Consider the following 19991-nt stretch of genomic DNA (forward strand, 5'->3'; position numbering starts at 1 on the left):
ATCAAAAATCAGCTTAATTATCTTGCTGTGTGAACCAGGCTTAAGGCTTTGGGTCTCCAGCAAGCCACACTGACAGCCATCACCCACCAATAGAAAGCCATGGAAAAGTGGTGAATCTTCCCGGGAGTGGTACCATTAATCCTGCTCTCCTGCAGAAAATCCTGAAGGGTGACGTCTGACTATCAGTGGTGGACTTCAGCTCAAGAACACTTGCATTATGCAGCAGTACATTGATCCAAAGCACTCAAGCAAGTCCACCTCTGAACAAAAACACAAAACTGAAGCTTCTGCAGTGGCACGATCAACACCCGCACCGCTTTAGAGATCAATCTTATCTGACTGCAGTCACTTCGGTCATCCTTTTGTTATGACGCAGTATGGAATTTATTCTGACTTCGACTTGATGAAAATCGGTGTTTCGATCTGATCCGAGGAGATGCGGAAATTCCCCTGTGTGTTAAGATGATGCCATTGCACGGTGCTTCAGGTGGGCTGGTTCTCTCTTTTCAACATCTTCAAAAACAGCATGAAGCTGTTGAAAAGAAAGGCGGGGGGGGGGGGGAGAAAACCTCCTCTGTGTAGTTCATGGAGTCCCTACCCACAGTGAACTCTGTCTCGTTCGGCCGCTAATGAAGACAAAACGTTTTAGGGAAAGTCTGAGATGTACGGACATGATCGTGTTCCATCTTAATTTGACGACGGTTTTTAATGGCCAACGTCGTGACCTTGACACCTGGCTGGCAGATTCGCCCCGCGGGGCCCGGTCTGCCGGGCAAGGCGAGGTGTTGTTCAGCACCCAACCGCTGCTATCTAAGTGGAACAAATTTGCCAATTAAGCAAATCCGTTTCTGTTCCTCCCCAGGCGCGGGGCTTATCAGGCTCATTTGAGTCTGTCCTGTCCCTGCCTTCTCATCAGCATGTGCATCTCTATCGCTTCCCCTCATCTCCCCCAATCTCCCCCCAGCCACCCAGAGGGGAGACTCCAGGTTTGACACAGCATGCATATCCTGCTCTGGGATTATGCTCATCCTGTAGCGAACAAGGAATAGGAGCAGAATGAGATAGATAGATCAAAGCATAAGCATGAAACAGAAAAAAAAACTTTCCAGCTAAAAAAGAAATTGTAGATCTAGCTAAGAAAATTGAATTGCGATACTCTCAGCAATCACTGAGAAATTAGATTCAAGATTATTTGGTCAGTTTAATTAAGGAAGACAACAATTGATGTTTATTGGTTTAATTAAACTACGTCTTTCTGCTGCCGTTGTCTTCCACGTTTTATCATGGCGCTCAGATGCTTCTTACAAAAGAGAGAATCGCAATCAAACACTTTCATTATCAGTCCAAGTAGGGCTAATTATAGCTTTAAATGTATTCCTCCTAATAATTATATAATTTCCTCTGACACTGACTTCATTTCAAAAATAGGACTTTTATGAGTAAGCCCGTGCTAAAAAAAAACATTTTATCCCTTCGGGTTCCATCGGCGCAAGCTTCCCAGATGCCTGTGGGAAGACCAACCCATCCGAAAATGTGCACGCAACCGCACAGATTTCAAACAGCCAAACATGAGAACACCACCAATAATTTTCCGAGACACGTATCATCCTAAACAAGTCAGCAGTATTGCAAAAACAGCGAGTGAATGATCCTTAGTGAAGGGCAGATCAAAGCGGCTGTGATCACTACTTCTCTCAGACACAGCTCACGGGTTATCAATACCAACTAGATAGATTGATTAGGAGGCAGTCGCTTTAAGTCCGGGTGCAAGATTGGGGCAGATATAAAAAAAAACACATAAATGATGCATTTTACCTTCGAGGGTGGCAAGAACTCACTTGTCGCCTCGCTGCCATCATCCTTCAGGCAGACTGTGTAAACAAAACAATTACATTTCTGGGAATCTGTAAATGTCGCCACTGAATAAAGATGACTTGTGCTGCCTTGCGAAAGTATGCATACCCCTTGAGCAATTTCACAATTGGAATTTGATGTGACCGACTGACGCAAAACAGAGAATAGCTTGGTAGTGGAAAGAAAACGATGCATGGTTTTCAAATGTGATATGAAAACGTTTGACTGTGTGACATACATTTATGTTCAACATTAGGCAGCCACTCTGCAAAAACACAAAATATTATCAATTACTTTTGTCTCGTTTTTAGTAAAAAATAAGTTTTTACACTTGAAATGAGACAAAACTAGCTTACAAGGAACTTTTTAGACCCCTGGTAGATTTTTTGACTTGTATCTAGACATTTTTTATTGTTACAAGTAAAATAATCTGCCTTTTTTTATTAATGCTAAAGAACTATTGACTTAAAACAAGCTTCTGTGTCTTGGTGAAAGGTTACTTTTCTCTTATTTCAAAAACTAGAACCTGAGCCAGAAATACTTGGTGAGATTCTGTGTTTTTACAGTGCACGAATCATGGTGTCTTTGGAGGATCAGCAGAGATCTGCAGCCCATGTAGGATAATCTGTTGATAGTGTGACGGTTGCCTAATACAATAAATTAGTGCAAAAAAGCAACAGGAAACAGTCAAACAAACTAGGAAGATGTGAAAATGTATCTCCATCTGATTTGACTGAACTTGAGTTCATTGCATCATTTTGTACAACTTTGTGTTGGTCTGTCATAAAGAAAATACCAATAAGTAAAAAAAAAAACACTGACAATTGTAGTTAGGACAATATGTGAGAAACCTACAAAACTACAGATTTGAGGAAGTTGCCTTAAAATTTTAGATTTTTATTTTAAATAATGAGCAGACTCTCCAAGTATGAATTGGTACAGCAAGGCCAGAACTTTAGTTTAAGCGATATCTTGGCAAAGTTTGCCCTGATCCATTACTTTTAGTGAGCTGAACAGATAGAGACCGGCAGTGAATGCCTGTATGGTGAAATGACACATGGATTCTTAAGGTGGGGAAAAAAAGTTGTTCCCTGAGTTTCTTTGAATGCAGTGATGCTTCTGTCATAAAATGTGTTTCTTTACTGCTAAGGGTCAAATCCCAGCTGGACCATAATGTCAGTAAATCTGCATTGTAACTTCCCTACTCTAGTTATAAAGAGTCTACAAACTTTCATCAGCTTGTAAATCTGGTTTAACAGCTTCAAATAACCTGGTTTCAGACATCAGCATTGGATCATTATATTTAATAAACCTGCTCCGGAAGGACAGCTCTGCAACTCTAATAAATTTAAAACTCATCCACATTTCTGTAAAAAGTAACTCTCAGTTTGGAGTCTTCACATGCAGATGTCCTTGGACTTCTTCAGTTTATTTATGCCTTTAATCTACCAAATCACAAGTTGCATTATTTATGTTTAGAGTTCGGACTTTAAATAGCACGCACGTTATTGTCTTTGTACAATAGATTTAATTCAGATCAGGTGTAAATGTAGAAAAAAGATCTGCGGCACGGTTTCCTAGCTATTTGTTTTTGCTTCATTGTCAGAAATTAGACATGCATATTTTGTCAGAGGCCATCTTTAAGTCTTAAAGAAATTCCTTTGGTGGTATTATCTGCTAAATGTTTAAATGTATTAAATTCGCACAACCCAGGCGTTAAATTCAGTTCCTGTCTAGTTCAATTCCAACGTTTTTCCATGAATATGCATCTTATCTGACGACAAGAACAAAAGGGTTGGAGGTTAAGCTCCAACGCCTTTTACTCCTCCATCAAGATTAATAAAATGTGGGGAAATGGTTTTTAGTTTAGCTGCTTTTTACTATAAATGGAAACACATTTCCAATTTAAACAGGAGCCTTTGGATGCTAACTTTAAGAAATAAAAGCCATACTATTATGCTTATAAAGTTGCAAATTGTTTATAGTAATATCCCATTTGATTACCTTTTCCCCTGGTACATTGTAGAAAGATTTTTTTTTTATGTAGCTTGACAATAAAGAGTATAACATTCAATTAGATGTATGATTCTTCCTTTAAATGTCATTTGTTGCTTGATCACTACCTGAGTAAACATATGGCCATGTTGAAAAATGCGGTTTTGGTTTCATGTCTGCTTGTTTCCGAGAACCAGTGTCGATTATGGAAATTAAAGAGCGGCTTGAGGTGGAATCTTTTTTCAGCATGATTCTAACTTGGTCAAGGCAAGAATTATTTCCACCCACTTCATCAATGAGTTTTGTTTTCCGTTATTCTTTCACACAAAATCTCCCCAGCATACATGGAAGACGTGGTTTTGCTGTTTTATTTTATTCATAGGTTCATCGGCTGATCAGTTTTGGTGAACATGGGTGGAGGACTTAAACATTGCTTAAGAAATAAGGCTGTCTGATGGACCAATTCAACCCACCAATGTTGTTTAGTGCGTGCTGAAAGGTCCGAAGCCAAGTCCTGTAAAAAAAAAAAAAAAAAAGCTAAATTAAAGCCACATGATGAAAGACTTCCTCAGCCTTCAAAGGCAAAAAAAAGCACAAAGTTGTGACAACGTGACTCTTGATTTATCGATTTTCTGACTTCTATATTTTTTTTCTTATCAAGGGTTTTGGAAAAAAGCAAAGCAATCTCCAAGTTCAGTGGTTCTTGTTAAATTTCTCTGGCAAATGGACGCCCCCTTCCACCCACACGCCCCCACCTCGCCAATGCACAAACACATGGAGCTCCCAGCGGGGGCGGAGTTTTAATCCCCAAACACACGGCCATAAATCAAACCCCACTCCTCGCGCTCCGGCTCGTCCCTCTCAATGAACAGCTCATGCTAGTGGCGCATTAATAGCAATTTACAGAGCCAGTCATGCGAGGAAGGGAGCATCAACAGAGTGTCTTTTATTTTGTAATTCCTTATTACTTTCACTCGGTGCACGGACAATGAATTGGTAACGGTAGTGGATGTGACCTACCTACTACATCACTCACTCTGGGTTGTTGTCAGCAATGTGCTTCCTTTCTTACAAACTACTTATTTTGCAATTACTGCAGAATGGGCCCCATCTCGTCTTGATCAATGTCAACTATTTCTGGTATTTTCTTTCTTTTTTATAACCGAGGTTAAAATTGACGTACACAGTGCAGCGTTAAAGTCTTTCTTCCACCCTTTCAGATTTCATTGTTGTTCTTTTACTTTTTAAACAAAGAAATGTTTCCGCTCTTCACGTGTACTTTGACAAGGATAGTCAGAGTAAATATAAAAAAGCAGTTGTAATGTTTTAATGTTCGGTGGAGCATTAATCATCATCAAGTCATGGTAATTTGGAGCTGAGTTTGACAATTTCACTTATTAGAGGGTGGGGAAAAAAACTACTCAAACCACATCTGGAAAACGTCCGGTAATTGACAACATAAACCTGAAAATCTGGAACGTTTCATTCAAATCATTAAAATAACATTCTGCGCCATGGTTTTCCAACTACTTCCTGTTGTTGTCTTCTTCATGTTTGCGCCAGTGGCAACATCCGGTTGTTGATTGTGTGACTCTGACACAAAAAGAGTTTCCATTGCAGTTTTGCAAAATAAACCAGTTTTGATACCACCAAATTAAGAAATACCTCATCCTGGCTCCAAAACATTTGATCAAAAAAAATAGTTTTTTTGAAATTGCTATGTCTCCAATAAGTGAATTTGTTTTCTTAATGTCAAATTGCGCAATTATTTGGCCAATGGAAAAATACTGCTACTGATAGAAAAAGAAACTCACTTCCAATTATTGCGAACGCTTAATGGCAATTAGACAGTGCAACCTGCTAATAGGTTTAGGGGGCAATTACTTTTTCACTTGGGGTCAGCCTGGTTTAAATTGCTGTTTTTCCCTCAATAAAAGAAACTTAAGAATAAGAACTCTTAAATGTTAAATTTACTCCGAATATATTTGGATGAAATGAACAATTTGCTTAATTATCTGAATATAATAAAAACCAGCGGAATAAATTGACTTTTTCATGACACTGTCAATAAAGTTTAGAGATACATTTGAAAGTGCCATTATAAACAACTCAATAGAAGAAGGTCCTTGACAACCTTGCTCAGAAATAAGAAGTGAACTGTGAAATTACCCCACTAAATTAAGTAATTGGAGTTAGATGTTTATTTTGGCTAAACTTTCCCCACAGTATAAAGTGTATGATACTTGGTAAGCTATGAGTTAAAGTCAATAATAAATTAGTCCAACTTTTTACTTTAGTAAATATTCCAGGCAAATATTACTAGCTTGATAAACAGTCTGCATCACATTAGTAGATAAATGGATAAAACACACAAAATTCTTTGATGTGGGGGTCATTTTAAAATCTGACGCCAGTGACACTTTCCAAAGAAGAACTGGAAAGTTGACAACAAAATTATAGAAAATTTGTGTAAAACACTCGGTGGAACATTAATCACCAACAAGTCGTGATAATTTGGAGCTGAAAGCACATTCCAATTAGTCCTTCGGAAAGAGAAAAGTAAGGAGGAGGGAGGAGGTTACACTGCTGTCAAAAAGTGAAAATTGCTCAAAATTTTAGGAATATTGCCTATCAAAGTAAACTCTATAACAACTTTTGAGATTTTGTCAATTTAGCAAGCAAAAAAAAAACCAGAGGAAATTAGCAGTGAATGGCTGTAATCCCCCAAGTATTGAACCATTGCAGACATCCTGTGGTGAAAATCGCTGTGAGTCTCAGAAACACAGCTGAACTTCAGATGCAAAAAATTCAAGTTGCAAACACACCATGCAAAGATTCAAAACACACAAAAAGTTGATCTTTTAAAGTTGACCAAGGAAGGGAAAAACTTCAAAGGCTGTATCTTGAATGTGGTGTTTTAAAACTTGAAATTCTTTTGCATACTATAAAATCCTGAGCATATGGGATGAGCGTTTATCTAGATGGCACAATTAATGCTGCATGATATCCAGAGCAACATGTGCTTCCATCAAAACAGCCGTCTTTTCCCGACAGGAGCATCTTTGTCTCACCGAGAAACCTTAATCTGCATACGTTACAACGGCAGAGCTTTGTTTGCGGCTCAGCTGGTCTCATTTTAAAGTTCTGACTTGTCGTCCACTGAAAACATGGAAAACAAAGTACTCGACAAAGGAGGCCCTCCAAGGCCACGGAGCTAAAATCTCGAAGCAAACATCAATAGACAAAGATTTTGCTTTTAACGCTGCGGGCAGCGGGTCTCTTCACTTCTCAAAGCTTACAGAAGTGATGCAACGCAGTGGTAAACATCCCTATATCACTTATTTTTCTTTCTCTGTCAGTAGCATCATCTGACAGTCTTTTTGAGACTTTGATATCGTTGCATTCTTGCTTATATTTCATTCTCCTGAAGCATTTTCCCCGAGATGTTTTGAAGGAGCATAGTACAGTACAAGCTCTATCATTCAAAATTAGCATCTTAACATAATTAACCTTCTAAAGCATCATGTAAATTGATATAAATTGTAAAAACCGGCCTGTTTTGCATAAGCCACTGTGCTCACTTGCATCAAGTTGATGGCATAATCACAGCATCTCTGAGTGAGTTCAGGCTCTGATACGTCTGCCGAAAGTTGACAGATAAACACCATGTCATCCTTAACAGCTAAAAATGGTTCTGGGTTGTAACTCAGAGTTGTGACCCACTTTTTTGCATGTTTATTGGCACAAAAAAAAGATTTATGAAAAGTAAGGAAACTAATTTTAATTTTATTTTTTTTTTTACTATGGTCTCGCATTGCCACATTTTCAGATTAGCTGGCCTTTAACTTCCCTGTGCTTGATGGTAACATCATCATCAGTCTTTAAAAAAAAAGTAAGGTATAAAAAACGTGCATTATTTACTTGATAGGAATCGAAAAATTTAATAAGAATGTAGAAAAAAAAACTCCAAACGTAATCAAAGGTTGAAAATTTGAGTGTGAGATTATGCTGGTGCTGTGAAAACGTAATCTAATTTCCCGCTTATTTTTACACATCTTATCAGGGGTGCTGTAGTGAGTGTGACTTGGAGCCGTGTGCAGCAGCAGGAAAAAGAGCAGCGTGCTCCAAAATACTAATCAAAATCACACACTTGTACAACAGTCTTCCATAATAACATATGATAAAACAAAAGGCGCGCGTCGCTCTTATCTCAGCGTAATCCTCCTGAAAAGTCTCACATTAGAGAGCCCCTAGTACTGCGGCGTTTCATCAGCTCGTGGAAAAGTTGCTAATACAGGAAGTGCACCTCCTCTCGTACTTGAAGTGCTAAAAAAAGAGCAATCTGATTCTTTTTTCTTTCTTTCTTTATTTCTTTCTAGGTGGAATGGCTGAAAAACGAGGAACCTCTGAACGTTGGCGCCGACGGCGTGATCAGTAAAAAGGGCGACCATGAGCTGATCGTCTCGGAGGCCCGCCTCTCTGACTCCGGCAACTACACCTGTGTTGCCAGCAACATTGTGGCCAAGAGACGTAGTGCCACGGCTATGGTTGTAGTCTACGGTAAGATATGAAAGTAAAACGCAGTGCAGTAGTGTAGAATAATAAATGATTTGCAATACACGGAATGAAAGCAGTGGTAAATCAGATGTCAATCTCTTATGCTATGGTGTCAAATTGCCTCCTATAGACTGAATACACACCACTAGAAAATGGTCCTTTTTGGACTCTTGAGTCTAGTGAGCGGCTTATTATCACTGATCAGTCGTATCGAGCCTGGAGGCAGTCACAATATTTACAAGAGTCTTATTATTCATGATTGAAAAGCAGCTGCCATGAGGTCAGTGACACTTCACAGCTTATTTGTGCCTGCATTAAATACCTTTTTCAAAGCTACAGGCAAGCAAACAATGTTCTCGGGCTTCTAATGGGCCAATGCAGAGTGAAATCATAATGTCACGCCTGCATCGCGCTTCTTTGACTAAAGCGAAGCATTGATTAGTGTTTCCTTGCCCATTTCACCGACCTCCCGTCTCGTACTCTTATTTATTCAACGAGAGCATTAAGCTGCAGCAGAAACATATCTTGATTCTTTCTCACTATGGCGGCTTGCTGAAGACCATCAATTATTAAGTTCCATAATGCTAATGAAGGGCTCTGACAGGCCTACCATTGCCAATGTTTAGTAATGGAACAATAGCGTTTGCTTCCTTTTTTTTCCTGTGACAACAAATTAGCAGATTAGTCAAACAGCTTGCATTGCGTCGGAAAGGCTGTGACTCACTCGGCGCTGCGGTCGCCGATGTTGTACATGAAACAGAAAATGTGGCGTTGACTGCTTTCCCGTTTGAATCTCGGTTGCACTCAGTGAACGGAGGCTGGTCGTCGTGGAGCGACTGGTCGGCCTGTAATGTGCGCTGCGGGCGTGGCGTGCAGAAACGATCGCGGACCTGCACCAACCCAGCGCCTCTGAACGGCGGAGCTTTCTGCGAGGGCATGTCAGTGCAGAAGAGCACGTGCAACACCGTGTGTCCAGGTGAGAGCAATGCGTGCGTTGTCGTACGCTGCAGCATGCATGGAAAAAGCTGCACTTGCATTAAATCACAGATCAGGAATATTAAAATCTTTGGGCAGGTTGGGCTGAATTGGACTGTTTGTCTTACCAGCAGCTCAGCGTTCTGCTGGGACTCCTTTGGATTCTCGCATTTATGTGGCTGCTATGCTTCTACAAAAATTACACACCTCGACTTTGTTGCCGAGCAACCTCACAAGTGGATCAGGCAACACAGCAAAAAAAAAGAAAGAAAAAAGCCTCTAAATCTTAAAACTCTCTAGATCCCCATGCGATCAAGCATCTGTGTGATTCACTGGAACAAATATAATCCACAGTAGTCACGCCCTGCCGTCCTCGGTAGATCCACAAGATCAAATGTTCTCTGATATCAGTGTCAAATTTAGGCTATTGGGTTCTGACAAAAACAAGGAGGCTTTCATCAGGAGAAAGAATGTGTTAGTTTGCTTTTAGGACTCCAACTTTGACATTTGCCTGGAGTTATTTATCAGTCAACATGATTGAATTAGGCTCAGCTCTTCTGCCCAGGGATTTATGTGATCAAACAGAACCAAGAAGCAATAAGTTCCTCAACTGAAAGTTTTCGAAGAAAAGGTAAAAGTCATCAAAATTTCCTAGGTTTTGATATGCTGTTGCCATATATGCTAATGGAAGGTAGATCAGCATAAAAGACAAGAATAAAGACAATAAATAGACACAGTAAACAGCATTTAAAGCTTTAAAGAGAGGGGTAACAGTTGATTGAAACTGCCTATGCATAGTGACAATTTGAGCTACTTTAACATGAAGGTTGAAAATATTTTTGCTTAAATGTTCCTGGTCAGTCCACACTGTTACTTCTGTCTGGAGTTGCACCAAATAAGCTTCTCGCAGGTGCATCTTATTAAATTAAACTATAACTAAAAGGTTTATTTTTTTCCAAAAATATAATATAAAAAGGCAAACCTGCATTACATAAATGCACTTCACATAGTGATACACTTCAACACACTTATTTTTGTTACCTTTGAGGGTGATTATTATACTAATGAAAGCCCAAAATATTTTTTCTCAGAAAATGGCAACAGTGTGTGCTCAAAAAAAACATTTGGTAGAAAGGGAATTATGAGAGGGCTGCACAGTGGTGCAGTTGGTAGAGCTGTTGCCTGGTCCTGGGTTCGATTCCCGGCCTGGGATCTTTCTGCATGGTTTGCATGTTCTCCCTGTGCATGTATGTACCTGGTTCTCTCCAGGTACTCCGGCTTCCTCCCACAGTCCAAAAACACGACAGTCAGGTTAATTGGTCTCTCTAAATTCTCCTTAGGTGTGTGTGTGTGTGTGTGCATGGTTGTGTGTCCTGTCTGTCTCTGGCAAACTTTCCCCTCCTGACCCCACTAGGGAAAAGGGTGTTAGAAAATGGATGGATGGAATTATGAGAAACAGGAAACAGTTTGTTTCTTTGCATTGTGAAGCAAAGAAAAACTGTAAATATTCTTTTTAAATGTGTTTATTTTTTCCATGCCTAAAAAAATTAAACAAATAAAAGTCTTAAACTTACTTACTAAGTTTAAGTTTTAGGCTGTGAGTTAAACAGCTCACAGTTTTAACATGTCCTTAAAGGCAAGGTGGCCTCAATACACTGAAAAAGGAGACCAAGTAACCCAGCATATTTAAATATGTTTATTTTAATCACAAGTCATCAAAATAAGTTTATTCTAGTTCATTTTAGTTAAAGTTAAACATGCGTAAATAAGTTAAGTTTGACAAACCTCTTTATATTACTTATGACCAATTAACACAATTTTTTTAAGTTGGCACTTCATTCTCCTTTTTCAGTGCAATAAAAGCAAAACAAAGAGAAGTACTGTCTCACACAATATGATGGTAGTTTAAAAATCTTTGGGCAGCTTTTGGCCTGAACTTAATTGGCCTGTGTCTGAAACCGAAAGCACAATTAAAATAAAGAAACCTGGAAAACATAGACAACCACAACAGCGGAGCAACTTCCGACTTCTACAACTAACGCTTCATCTGCTCTGCTGACGTGTTTGAATAAATCCCAAACTGTAGGATTTCAACCACTGTACGGTTTGAAGAAAACATCTATCACATTCAATAAAACTGGCTATCAGGGAAGCCAGCGCTCTCACTCTTGGGAGGAGTTCTTTCTCATGTCTGGAGACATAAAAAGGGTTCATGAGATCAGCGGGAGGAAGGGAGCTTACAGAACATTTGGAGGCGGGAAGGAGACTTGATTGGATATGGCACAAACAGAGTCTCTGTGCTCCGAGTCGAGAAGACTCCGAAAGTATTTTGACAGGCCGTTGGAAGGAGCCGTTGTAAGTACCGCAGCGGTTACTTTAAAAGTGTTTCCCTTAAAGAATCAAACAACTTTTGAGAGAGTCAACTTGGAGTGGAATCTGTACTCACGAGAGGAAAAACACAGCTTTATTCTTCTGTGAGTAGCATTTGTGTTTGCTCGTCTGTTCTGTCAATTCCTTATGCTAATGATATGTATTTTTTTCTTTCCTGCCTGCATTTTATCGCTCAGTCGATGGAGGCTGGGGGGAGTGGAGCGAGTGGTCTGTGTGTAGTTCCGACTGCGACAGGCAGCACGCCAGAGAGTGCACGGCTCCAGAGCCCAAACATGGAGGACGGCTCTGCGACGGCGCGGCTTCGGCAGCGGAAAACTGCACGGGCGGCCTTTGCACACAGAGTGGGTAACGTCATCTGCTTACGAAGTAAAAAAAAAAAAGGCAGTTGGGGATCATTACTGTCTGTAAGCATGATGCTTAAAGACTGTGTCATTATACATTAAATGTTTATCATCTTTGGCAGAGCAGGCTGGATCATGATCATCATTATAATCATGCTCATTACCAACACCCTCATCCGTCTTCATTATTCATCCACTTGACTTACATTAAGCACAGTGTGTTCAGGCAGGGACGCGTGCACAATGAACCGACGCTCCAAACGTACTGCAAACTCTGAAATTAATTTGTTTGTCTGCCTGCAGATCGGAAGTTGCTCCATGACGCAAAGCCACAGGGTGAGTTTTTCCCTCATGTCATCCAAACTTTCAAATAAATTTTAAACTTCTAACGTCAACTCCACTCACTGACAAAAAATGTATCTGACAGATTAGAGTATTTTGATCTGCTGTTAATGGATTACTGTCCGAAATTGGTTAAAATTCTACCTACAAAATGATCTATACATTTAGGTATTTAAAATAAAAATAAGGCATACCTCTGACCACTAACTGGTCAGGAAGTTTGATTTCCAATATGCAAATATCCATTGACCAGCATTAAGCTTTTTTATGACCAGAGGTTAATCTGCGACAATAGTCTAAAAGGGCTTAAATAAATATCTCAGCGTGTTAATGTAGTTAAATCCACACCACAAACACACACCTGTGAGGAGTAAGCGCATCCTTTTAACTGATTCATTTAGAGTCTAAAATCATTGATCGAAGTTAACATTGTATTAGACTTAAAAAAAAGTATTAAGACTACTGCTGGTGGTAATTGGATTGCTTTCATTGGTCCTCAGAGGAAATTTTGGAATCACTTATTCACAGAAACGGCCAATTAACTGGAATATACAGCTAATAAAGCAAATCGGCCAAAGAAAGATTAGTTCAAACAGATTGAGCTTTAAAAAATAGATCAAGAAGAGTGTTTAAAAAAAAGTTCCTGTTTCTGCTTATGTTCTGTTTACTTCTGATGTCAGAACCTGAATCAAGAAATAATATATATACAAAGTTTCAACAACTTCAGGATGCAATTTAAAAAAAAAATTGTCACATTTGCCAGGTTTTTTTTTCCTGAATTGCCAACAACCCCTAGCATCACAAGCTAATAGTAATTTGTTTTTCTGCATTCACATTCTAGTGAGGCATAAAGTAACCAATTTCCTTACGTGTGAAGAGTTATCTTAATACAGACTGCCAGAAGTGCAAATACAACTCTCATTACTACAACTGTCTCTGTATTTATAACTCAGGACAATGATTGTAAATTTTGAGGTTAGGGTTGTTCAGAAATGTCTGCTTTTCTCTCTGCTGTAAAAGTTCTAGTTCAAATCTGACCCAAAACTTAGTCCACAGAAAAGTCTGCGTGAATTTTATTGACAATAATCAAAATCTAAGATTTGATCAGCAGTTTCACACGAGGATTGGCGTTCAGATCAGACTCTGTGAAGGAGATAGGTTGATCTGAACAGGAAGTAATGCACAATTAGGAAATGGTGAGTTACCAGGTAGACTGGGCCTCCAAATCGATCCTCCTCAGAGTCTTGGACCTCCATCGACTTGAATCCTCTGTGAATTGACAATAGAGGATTGGAGATTGTTCTTTTATCGGGGAATGTTTCGCCCGCAGGACTTTAGAGAGGAGCATCCTTTTTACAGTGGAAATCATGGCAGGAAAAGGGAAATCTTTACACCCCTAGAGGAACTTTTTGTTCTTTTTTTTTAATACAACTATATAAACAGTAGCACTGTTTGGACATTTTTCATCATAATATTCTTGAGAACCATAAGTTTTAACATATTTTCCATGTTGATTTCAATTGTTTTAAATGCTGCATTTAGTAGTTATGTGTAGGTATTTTGTATGGTCAGTACATTCTTAAAAAAAACAACCACTCATAACGTCCTTTGACGTGTGCTTTAGGATAATGTGAAACAACACTGCAAACTAAATGCTAAGGTGGAGCTATTTTTTTCTTGCCCCAAATGCAAGACATAATTTTTCCTTTTTTTTTTTTTTTTTTACAATTTTGCTAAGCTATAATCATCCATAAATGTATTCAACAGACTAAACATTGGATCCCTGCCATACTGCTTCTTGATCCTACTGGGATTACTATGAGCAGCAGTTTTAGTTGGCTGGGAAATTACTGTCATCAGGACTTCTTTTGGATCATATGTAATCATTAATAAGACTTAATCCAGTTTTACCCATTGTCATCAGTCTTTGCTCTTAATCCTAAATTTCCAAGGGGTGCAATGTCCCAGTTGTTTCTGAGTCATAGGCGGAGGACGAAGGGTTCATGGATTACTTGGGGGGGTTTTTTGTGCGACACTCGACAAATGAAGAGGTAGAAGCTGAGCTTGCACATCCGTTCACAAATGCACTTAGTCTTTTATTATTTCCTTATATAAGATATTTTAATGAATCAATATGCGCTGCACTCTCTAGTCTTGATATTTTTTTCTTCTCAATAATATCAAAAAGAAATAACAAATGCTGGAATTTGCTGCAGTATTGATAATCATTTATACAATACATTCAGACATATTAAGTCACATATCTTTTTGTTTTCCCACAAGGAATCAATAACAGCTTGTTAAGCTTGCTTCTAGCAGAGGAGCATCCTATGTCCCAGTGCAATCTATCTGAATTTAGCACCTATATTGTTTTATACTATGAGTTGAGGTTTAGATCCCATCAACAAGACCAGTTTCCATTGGATAACAATGAGAATTTAAAAAAATTGAGAACATGTGATTCTTTTGTGTTTTGTGCTTCAGTAAGCATCATGGACCTAACATCCTTTACAGTGCTCACATCAAGAAGGAAAATAATGCAAACATACGCAACCAATGTCATACTTTTACAGCGATCACTTATGATGTTAGATTAAATAAAGTCACCTTGTTATTATAGGAACTTCCAACGAGGGCAAATTATGATTTACTGATGAAACATATAAAATAGATTACTTTTCACTGCCTTAGTGAAGGTTTGTCCAGTAATATATTGATGCAAAGAAAAGGATACTAGGATGTTTCAGCTATAAAATAATACAAAAGGAAAAACATAGTTATCAGTGATGTATGAAAATTCACCTGAATGTGGAACCAGGTGTGTTTCAAGTTGGTGCTTTTTCTTAATAATGGTGCCTCAGCCTGATTGTTAAAACATAGCATACACCCCACAATTGTGGCAACGTGAAGAATATAGACCAAAAAATAAAATATAGCCCTACATTAGTTTAACAAATAAATCCCTTTAATACATGTGAGTCTGGAAACTAACTCCAAGTGGAATCCCCACATTTTAAATTGAGACAATTCATTGATATTCTGATCTTTCTGACATTTATTTGCCTTGTAGGATAGATAACTAAGCAGGCTGCTGTTAAAAGCAGCATTTAAAGCATCTTGTGTCAATACGTAGCTCCCCTTTAATAAATCTCTTAATTTTGACTTCATCCGGTTTGGTGTGCCAGGTCACACCTGTCGGTGGAAATCCACTGCAAAGTCACTGGTTTATGCTTAATTGCTGTTTAGGGAAATGAGGAATTTGCTGCAGTGTCATTTTGATCCATACGGAGCCAGAAGCTCGTGTTCTCCTTACTTGTCCTTTAACAACAATCAGTATTTTCATTTGTCACCAACGGTAAGAAAAATGCATTCAGGCTTCCGTAACTTTCCTGAGCCCTCAATTAACCTGCCACTGTAGCTGCTAATACCGCTTTGCATATTTTGTCAATTTTCTTCCCTTTGAGCTTCAGGCTACTTAGAGGATTTCTCAGCATGTCCTGTTTTTAGCAAAGATCTCATTATCTTTCAAGAACAAGCTAGCAGCTTCTGTTTTCCTCTCGCTCTTTTTCTTTGTGGAGTTGGACGCCGCAATACTGGCGGGAGCAGATAGAGCGTAATCGTCGCCGATGAGCTAATTTAATGAATTGGTTTTGTCACATTATCCCAGTGGAAAGCAGAGAGCCTCCACCACCAGAGCCAAGCGGTGTTTGAAATGACAGTCAGGTGTTGGGTTGATTATAATCGCCTTCCTTCCGAGGTTCCTCATTAGTAGTCTTAACTCTGCAGAAAGGAACAATAAAATTGTGCATCAGGAGGCAGGCAGTGGAAAGAAAACAAAAAGGCTCTCATGTAGTTTGGAACAGAGGTAGATTTGCCTCCCACCGACTTCCACAACTTTAATATTCTTTAGCAACACGGATTCTTGGGCTTCTAAGGGAAGAAGCTGCTTCTTGCGTCTTAATTAGACACAATAACATTTCCCAGACTGTGACAGAAAGTCTAACTTTTCCCTTCTAACCTTCGAAGGAGTGGAAAGAACCAGTGATGTGGCCCTGTACTCAGGCTTGGCTGCGGGAGTGGTGACCGTGGTGCTGCTGATCGTCGCCGTCACTCTGTATCGGCGGAGCCAAAGTGAGTACGGGGTCGATGTCATCGACTCCTCTGCCCTCACTGGGGGCTTCCAGTCTTTCAGCTTCAAGACGTCCCGTCAAGGTAAGCCAGTGACCGAGTCTCACAGGGATAAGTCAGCTCAAACTAAACCTTCACCTACGAGACTTCCACTGTCGGATGCAAAAAAAATAATTTCCAGCTTTGTTTTAGATTTTACCTGCTAATTCCAACTTGCTTTCCAAAAACTAGACACGCAAACTTCTGAGTGTGAACTAGTCTACATGATATATGCCAAAATAACTTTAAAACCTGTTAGATGTTTTTATAGCCACTTAAAATAAGCAGAGATATGTATCAAACCTTAGGTTTTGAATGATGTCTTGGTAGTTTTAGTCATGCTCGCCCGTTCATCTTCTCAAGGATGATCAGCCACCTAAAATTACTTCAATGCCGCATCGATGATTCACTGAGATTGGAACGCTGAATAACATATAAAGCCTAGCAGTCCTCACCAACAAGGACATTCGTTAGGGTCATTGTTAATGATTCAATTGGACAAAAATGGCAACTATGGGAGACCAAAACAGCTACCGACCAAACAGGATAAAAAATATCCATCTGTTAGACGAGACAAAAATGTTAGTTTTTGAAACACATGCACCCTGCTACTAACAAAGAATTTCAGACAAAAAACATCATGGGTACTACGCTGGTCAACTGGTTCTGGTCTAGTTAACCACAACCTGGACAACTTGCAGTAATTGATGGAACCATACATTTATTTACTTATCAGAAAATCCTGCTGTTGAACATCTGGACGTCATTTTTTTAAGCTCAAACCTTCCTAGATAATGCAGCAGGACGAAGATGAAAAGCAAAAAAAAAACTGTCTAGAGGGGCCTAGTCAAGATGCTCTAAAATTTGATGAAAAGGCCAAGGTATGAATTTGAACAGCTGTCAGTATGGCTGATTCTGCCTAACTCCTCCATAGATATGCACAAAACTTATTGCCAGTTGTCACAAATTTTTGATGTCACCATTTGCCACCAAGGGGGAAACCTAGTTGTTAAATTTAGGTTCAATTATTTTTTACATACGGCCAGGTCGGTGTGGGCCACTTCATTGGAAAAAATGCTCTTTACACAGATCATCTTTATCTTATGCTAAACTTTGACAATAGATGCTTTTCTATTGATCATGAAATTGCACATTTTTACATTTCAAAAATAAATTTGCTTAATGGGAACACGGCAATTAAAAAAAACCAACTCATATTTTTCTCTAAAAGCTTTTGGTAGTATAATGAAGTAGTTTTTCAGCTGTATCAAAATTGGTTCAACTGCAGTGGAAACACCTTTTTGCATCCCACAGGTCACATGATCAACAGGTGGATGTTGCCACTGACCTAAACCACGAAGAAGATGACAGGGAGTAGATTAAGGATGATGTTTTTTAATGACCTAATGCATGAACACCTTTTTCACATGTGATTTTAATTTTGTTTCTCATTTAATGGAAACACTTTAATTATGAAATAGAGATTTTTTGACATTAGCAAAATATAAAGGTTTTGCACACATATGTAATGGAAATACAGGTGGTCCTGGACATTTATGTATGTAGCAAAACCACAAAAACACATGAAATAAAACGCATACAAATAATTTTCACAGCTCTGTGCTCTAGCACATAGGGTTTGACTTTCCTGTGCAACGTGAACTCAAACGCAGTTGGTTTTCTACTTGTTACCTAACTTTCAGAAATCAGGAGAGTAAAAAAGGAAAATAGTGGAAAATAAAGCTGCGAATTGTTGGTATTGTCAAAATTATACATTTCGTGACTTCGACATGTGATGCATAAAAATAAAATCCAGGCAGTCATCTAGTATGCTAACTGGTTTTATGATTTGAATGAGCCATAAACAAAAAACCCTCCAATCAAATCTGTTTTGTTCCTTCTAAATAAAGTGAGAGCATATTGCATTCTGAATGTCATTCTTTGGCTGCATAGACATTATGAAAAATGTCATTTCCCTTCAAATAGCAGAAGAACACAAAAAGACAGAAAAATGTCACTCTTGCAGATTGGCTTTGTAAGAAACAAACACAAAACACATCATCACTAGCTCTTTACTTTCCCAAAGATTAACAGTGGAGCAGAGATTACTTTTGCAAAGGATGAAAGATTTTGTCCTTTTCATGTTGGTATTTATTTTAATTTGAAAACCATAAAAAATGCTGAAATATTGATGCTAATGTATCTGAATGAAAGCACCATCCACACAGTCCATACAGTGTATGCATTCATGTAATGTCATGAATTATACATTCATTTCTTTGTGTTATGACATAACTAATGGGCATCAATTTTTAAAATGCTGTAGGAGCCGGGATGAGAATGACAGTTTTTATTTTTTCAGTTTGTTTACTGCAAGGCTTTTGGAGATTCTTAATGTCTGAGTTGGAGTTAAAATGACCGATATAATGTGGCTTAATCTATAAAACATTCAGGGCTTTTTGAATCTTATTGGAACCAACGCCACGGCCCGACTAATAAAACTTTGTTGAAACAAACGGTAAAACATATAAAGAATCTGTGTAATTTCACTCTTATCTATTATTACTTAGATATTTGTTCTCCTACCGCGGCGTTCATTAATCAACATGGTAGAAAAAAGGCTTATGTTTAGAGTACGGCGCTTTTTTTGAACTTATCATCCTAAGTTCGACAACACCTCAATCAATTATTCATTGTAGCAGAATAAAAAATCAGTTTATTAGTGTTTCCAATTTCTTTTTTTGTGAAGTTCAGGGATGAAATGTTCATGTTGCAAATGCAAAAACATTAGAGTGTTCTGGCTTGGTCTGTGTGGTTTTTTTTGTTTGTTTTTTTCATACAGGCATTATGGTTGGCCACAGCAGGAGCCCTCAGCCAGGCATAATACAGTTCATTTTGATAACACCACAGGTGGCAGAGAAGGCTTTAATCTTGGTCTCTGCTCCTTGTGTTAGAACCTTCATAATATCCTGCATGTGCTCCCCTCCTGATATGTCACTCAGTTATATGCTGCTACAAGTAAAATCACAGCAATCAGTTACAGTTTTTCTTTTCTTTTTTTTTCCTGTCGGTCGAACATATTACACCGACATAAACTTTGCTGAGCTTGTGTCTGAAATTTTATTTCTTACTTCAGCCCATTTCTTCTGTTGTCATTTTACGTAAAATAAAATGTTATTTTATCAAATCTGTCAAATAAAAAGAAGAATCCAATTCCTTTTTAGCAAACAATCCCATCTTCTATGTGCTCTTTGAACAGACTTTGCCGTAAAAGTATTAAGTCACACCATTGTTTGTATAGGTGTTCATACCCACTGAACATTTTTACTTTACAGCTAAAAACATTTAGTCTAATTTTATATTTTATGC

General features: G+C 38.6%; 1 protein-coding gene across 3 annotated transcripts in view; it reads left to right on the top strand.

Annotated features, from left to right (window-relative positions):
• Positions 1 to 19991, top strand: part of LOC116724175 (netrin receptor UNC5D-like) — a 228829-nt gene that overhangs the window by 160013 nt on the left and 48825 nt on the right. For 2 of the 3 annotated variants that reach the window (XM_032569633.1, XM_032569631.1), the window contains exons 5-9: positions 8229 to 8409; positions 9215 to 9382; positions 11949 to 12113; positions 12417 to 12449; positions 16482 to 16667. In XM_032569633.1, the coding sequence (XP_032425524.1) occupies positions 8229 to 8409; positions 9215 to 9382; positions 11949 to 12113; positions 12417 to 12449; positions 16482 to 16667 (733 nt within the window). The remainder of the gene's footprint in view (positions 1 to 8228; positions 8410 to 9214; positions 9383 to 11948; positions 12114 to 12416; positions 12450 to 16481; positions 16668 to 19991) is intronic. The other variant, XM_032569632.1, reaches the window with a different exon arrangement.

The sequence above is a fragment of the Xiphophorus hellerii genome, chromosome 8, assembly GCF_003331165.1.
Source record: "Xiphophorus hellerii strain 12219 chromosome 8, Xiphophorus_hellerii-4.1, whole genome shotgun sequence".
Taxonomy (NCBI): Eukaryota; Metazoa; Chordata; class Actinopteri; order Cyprinodontiformes; family Poeciliidae; genus Xiphophorus; species Xiphophorus hellerii.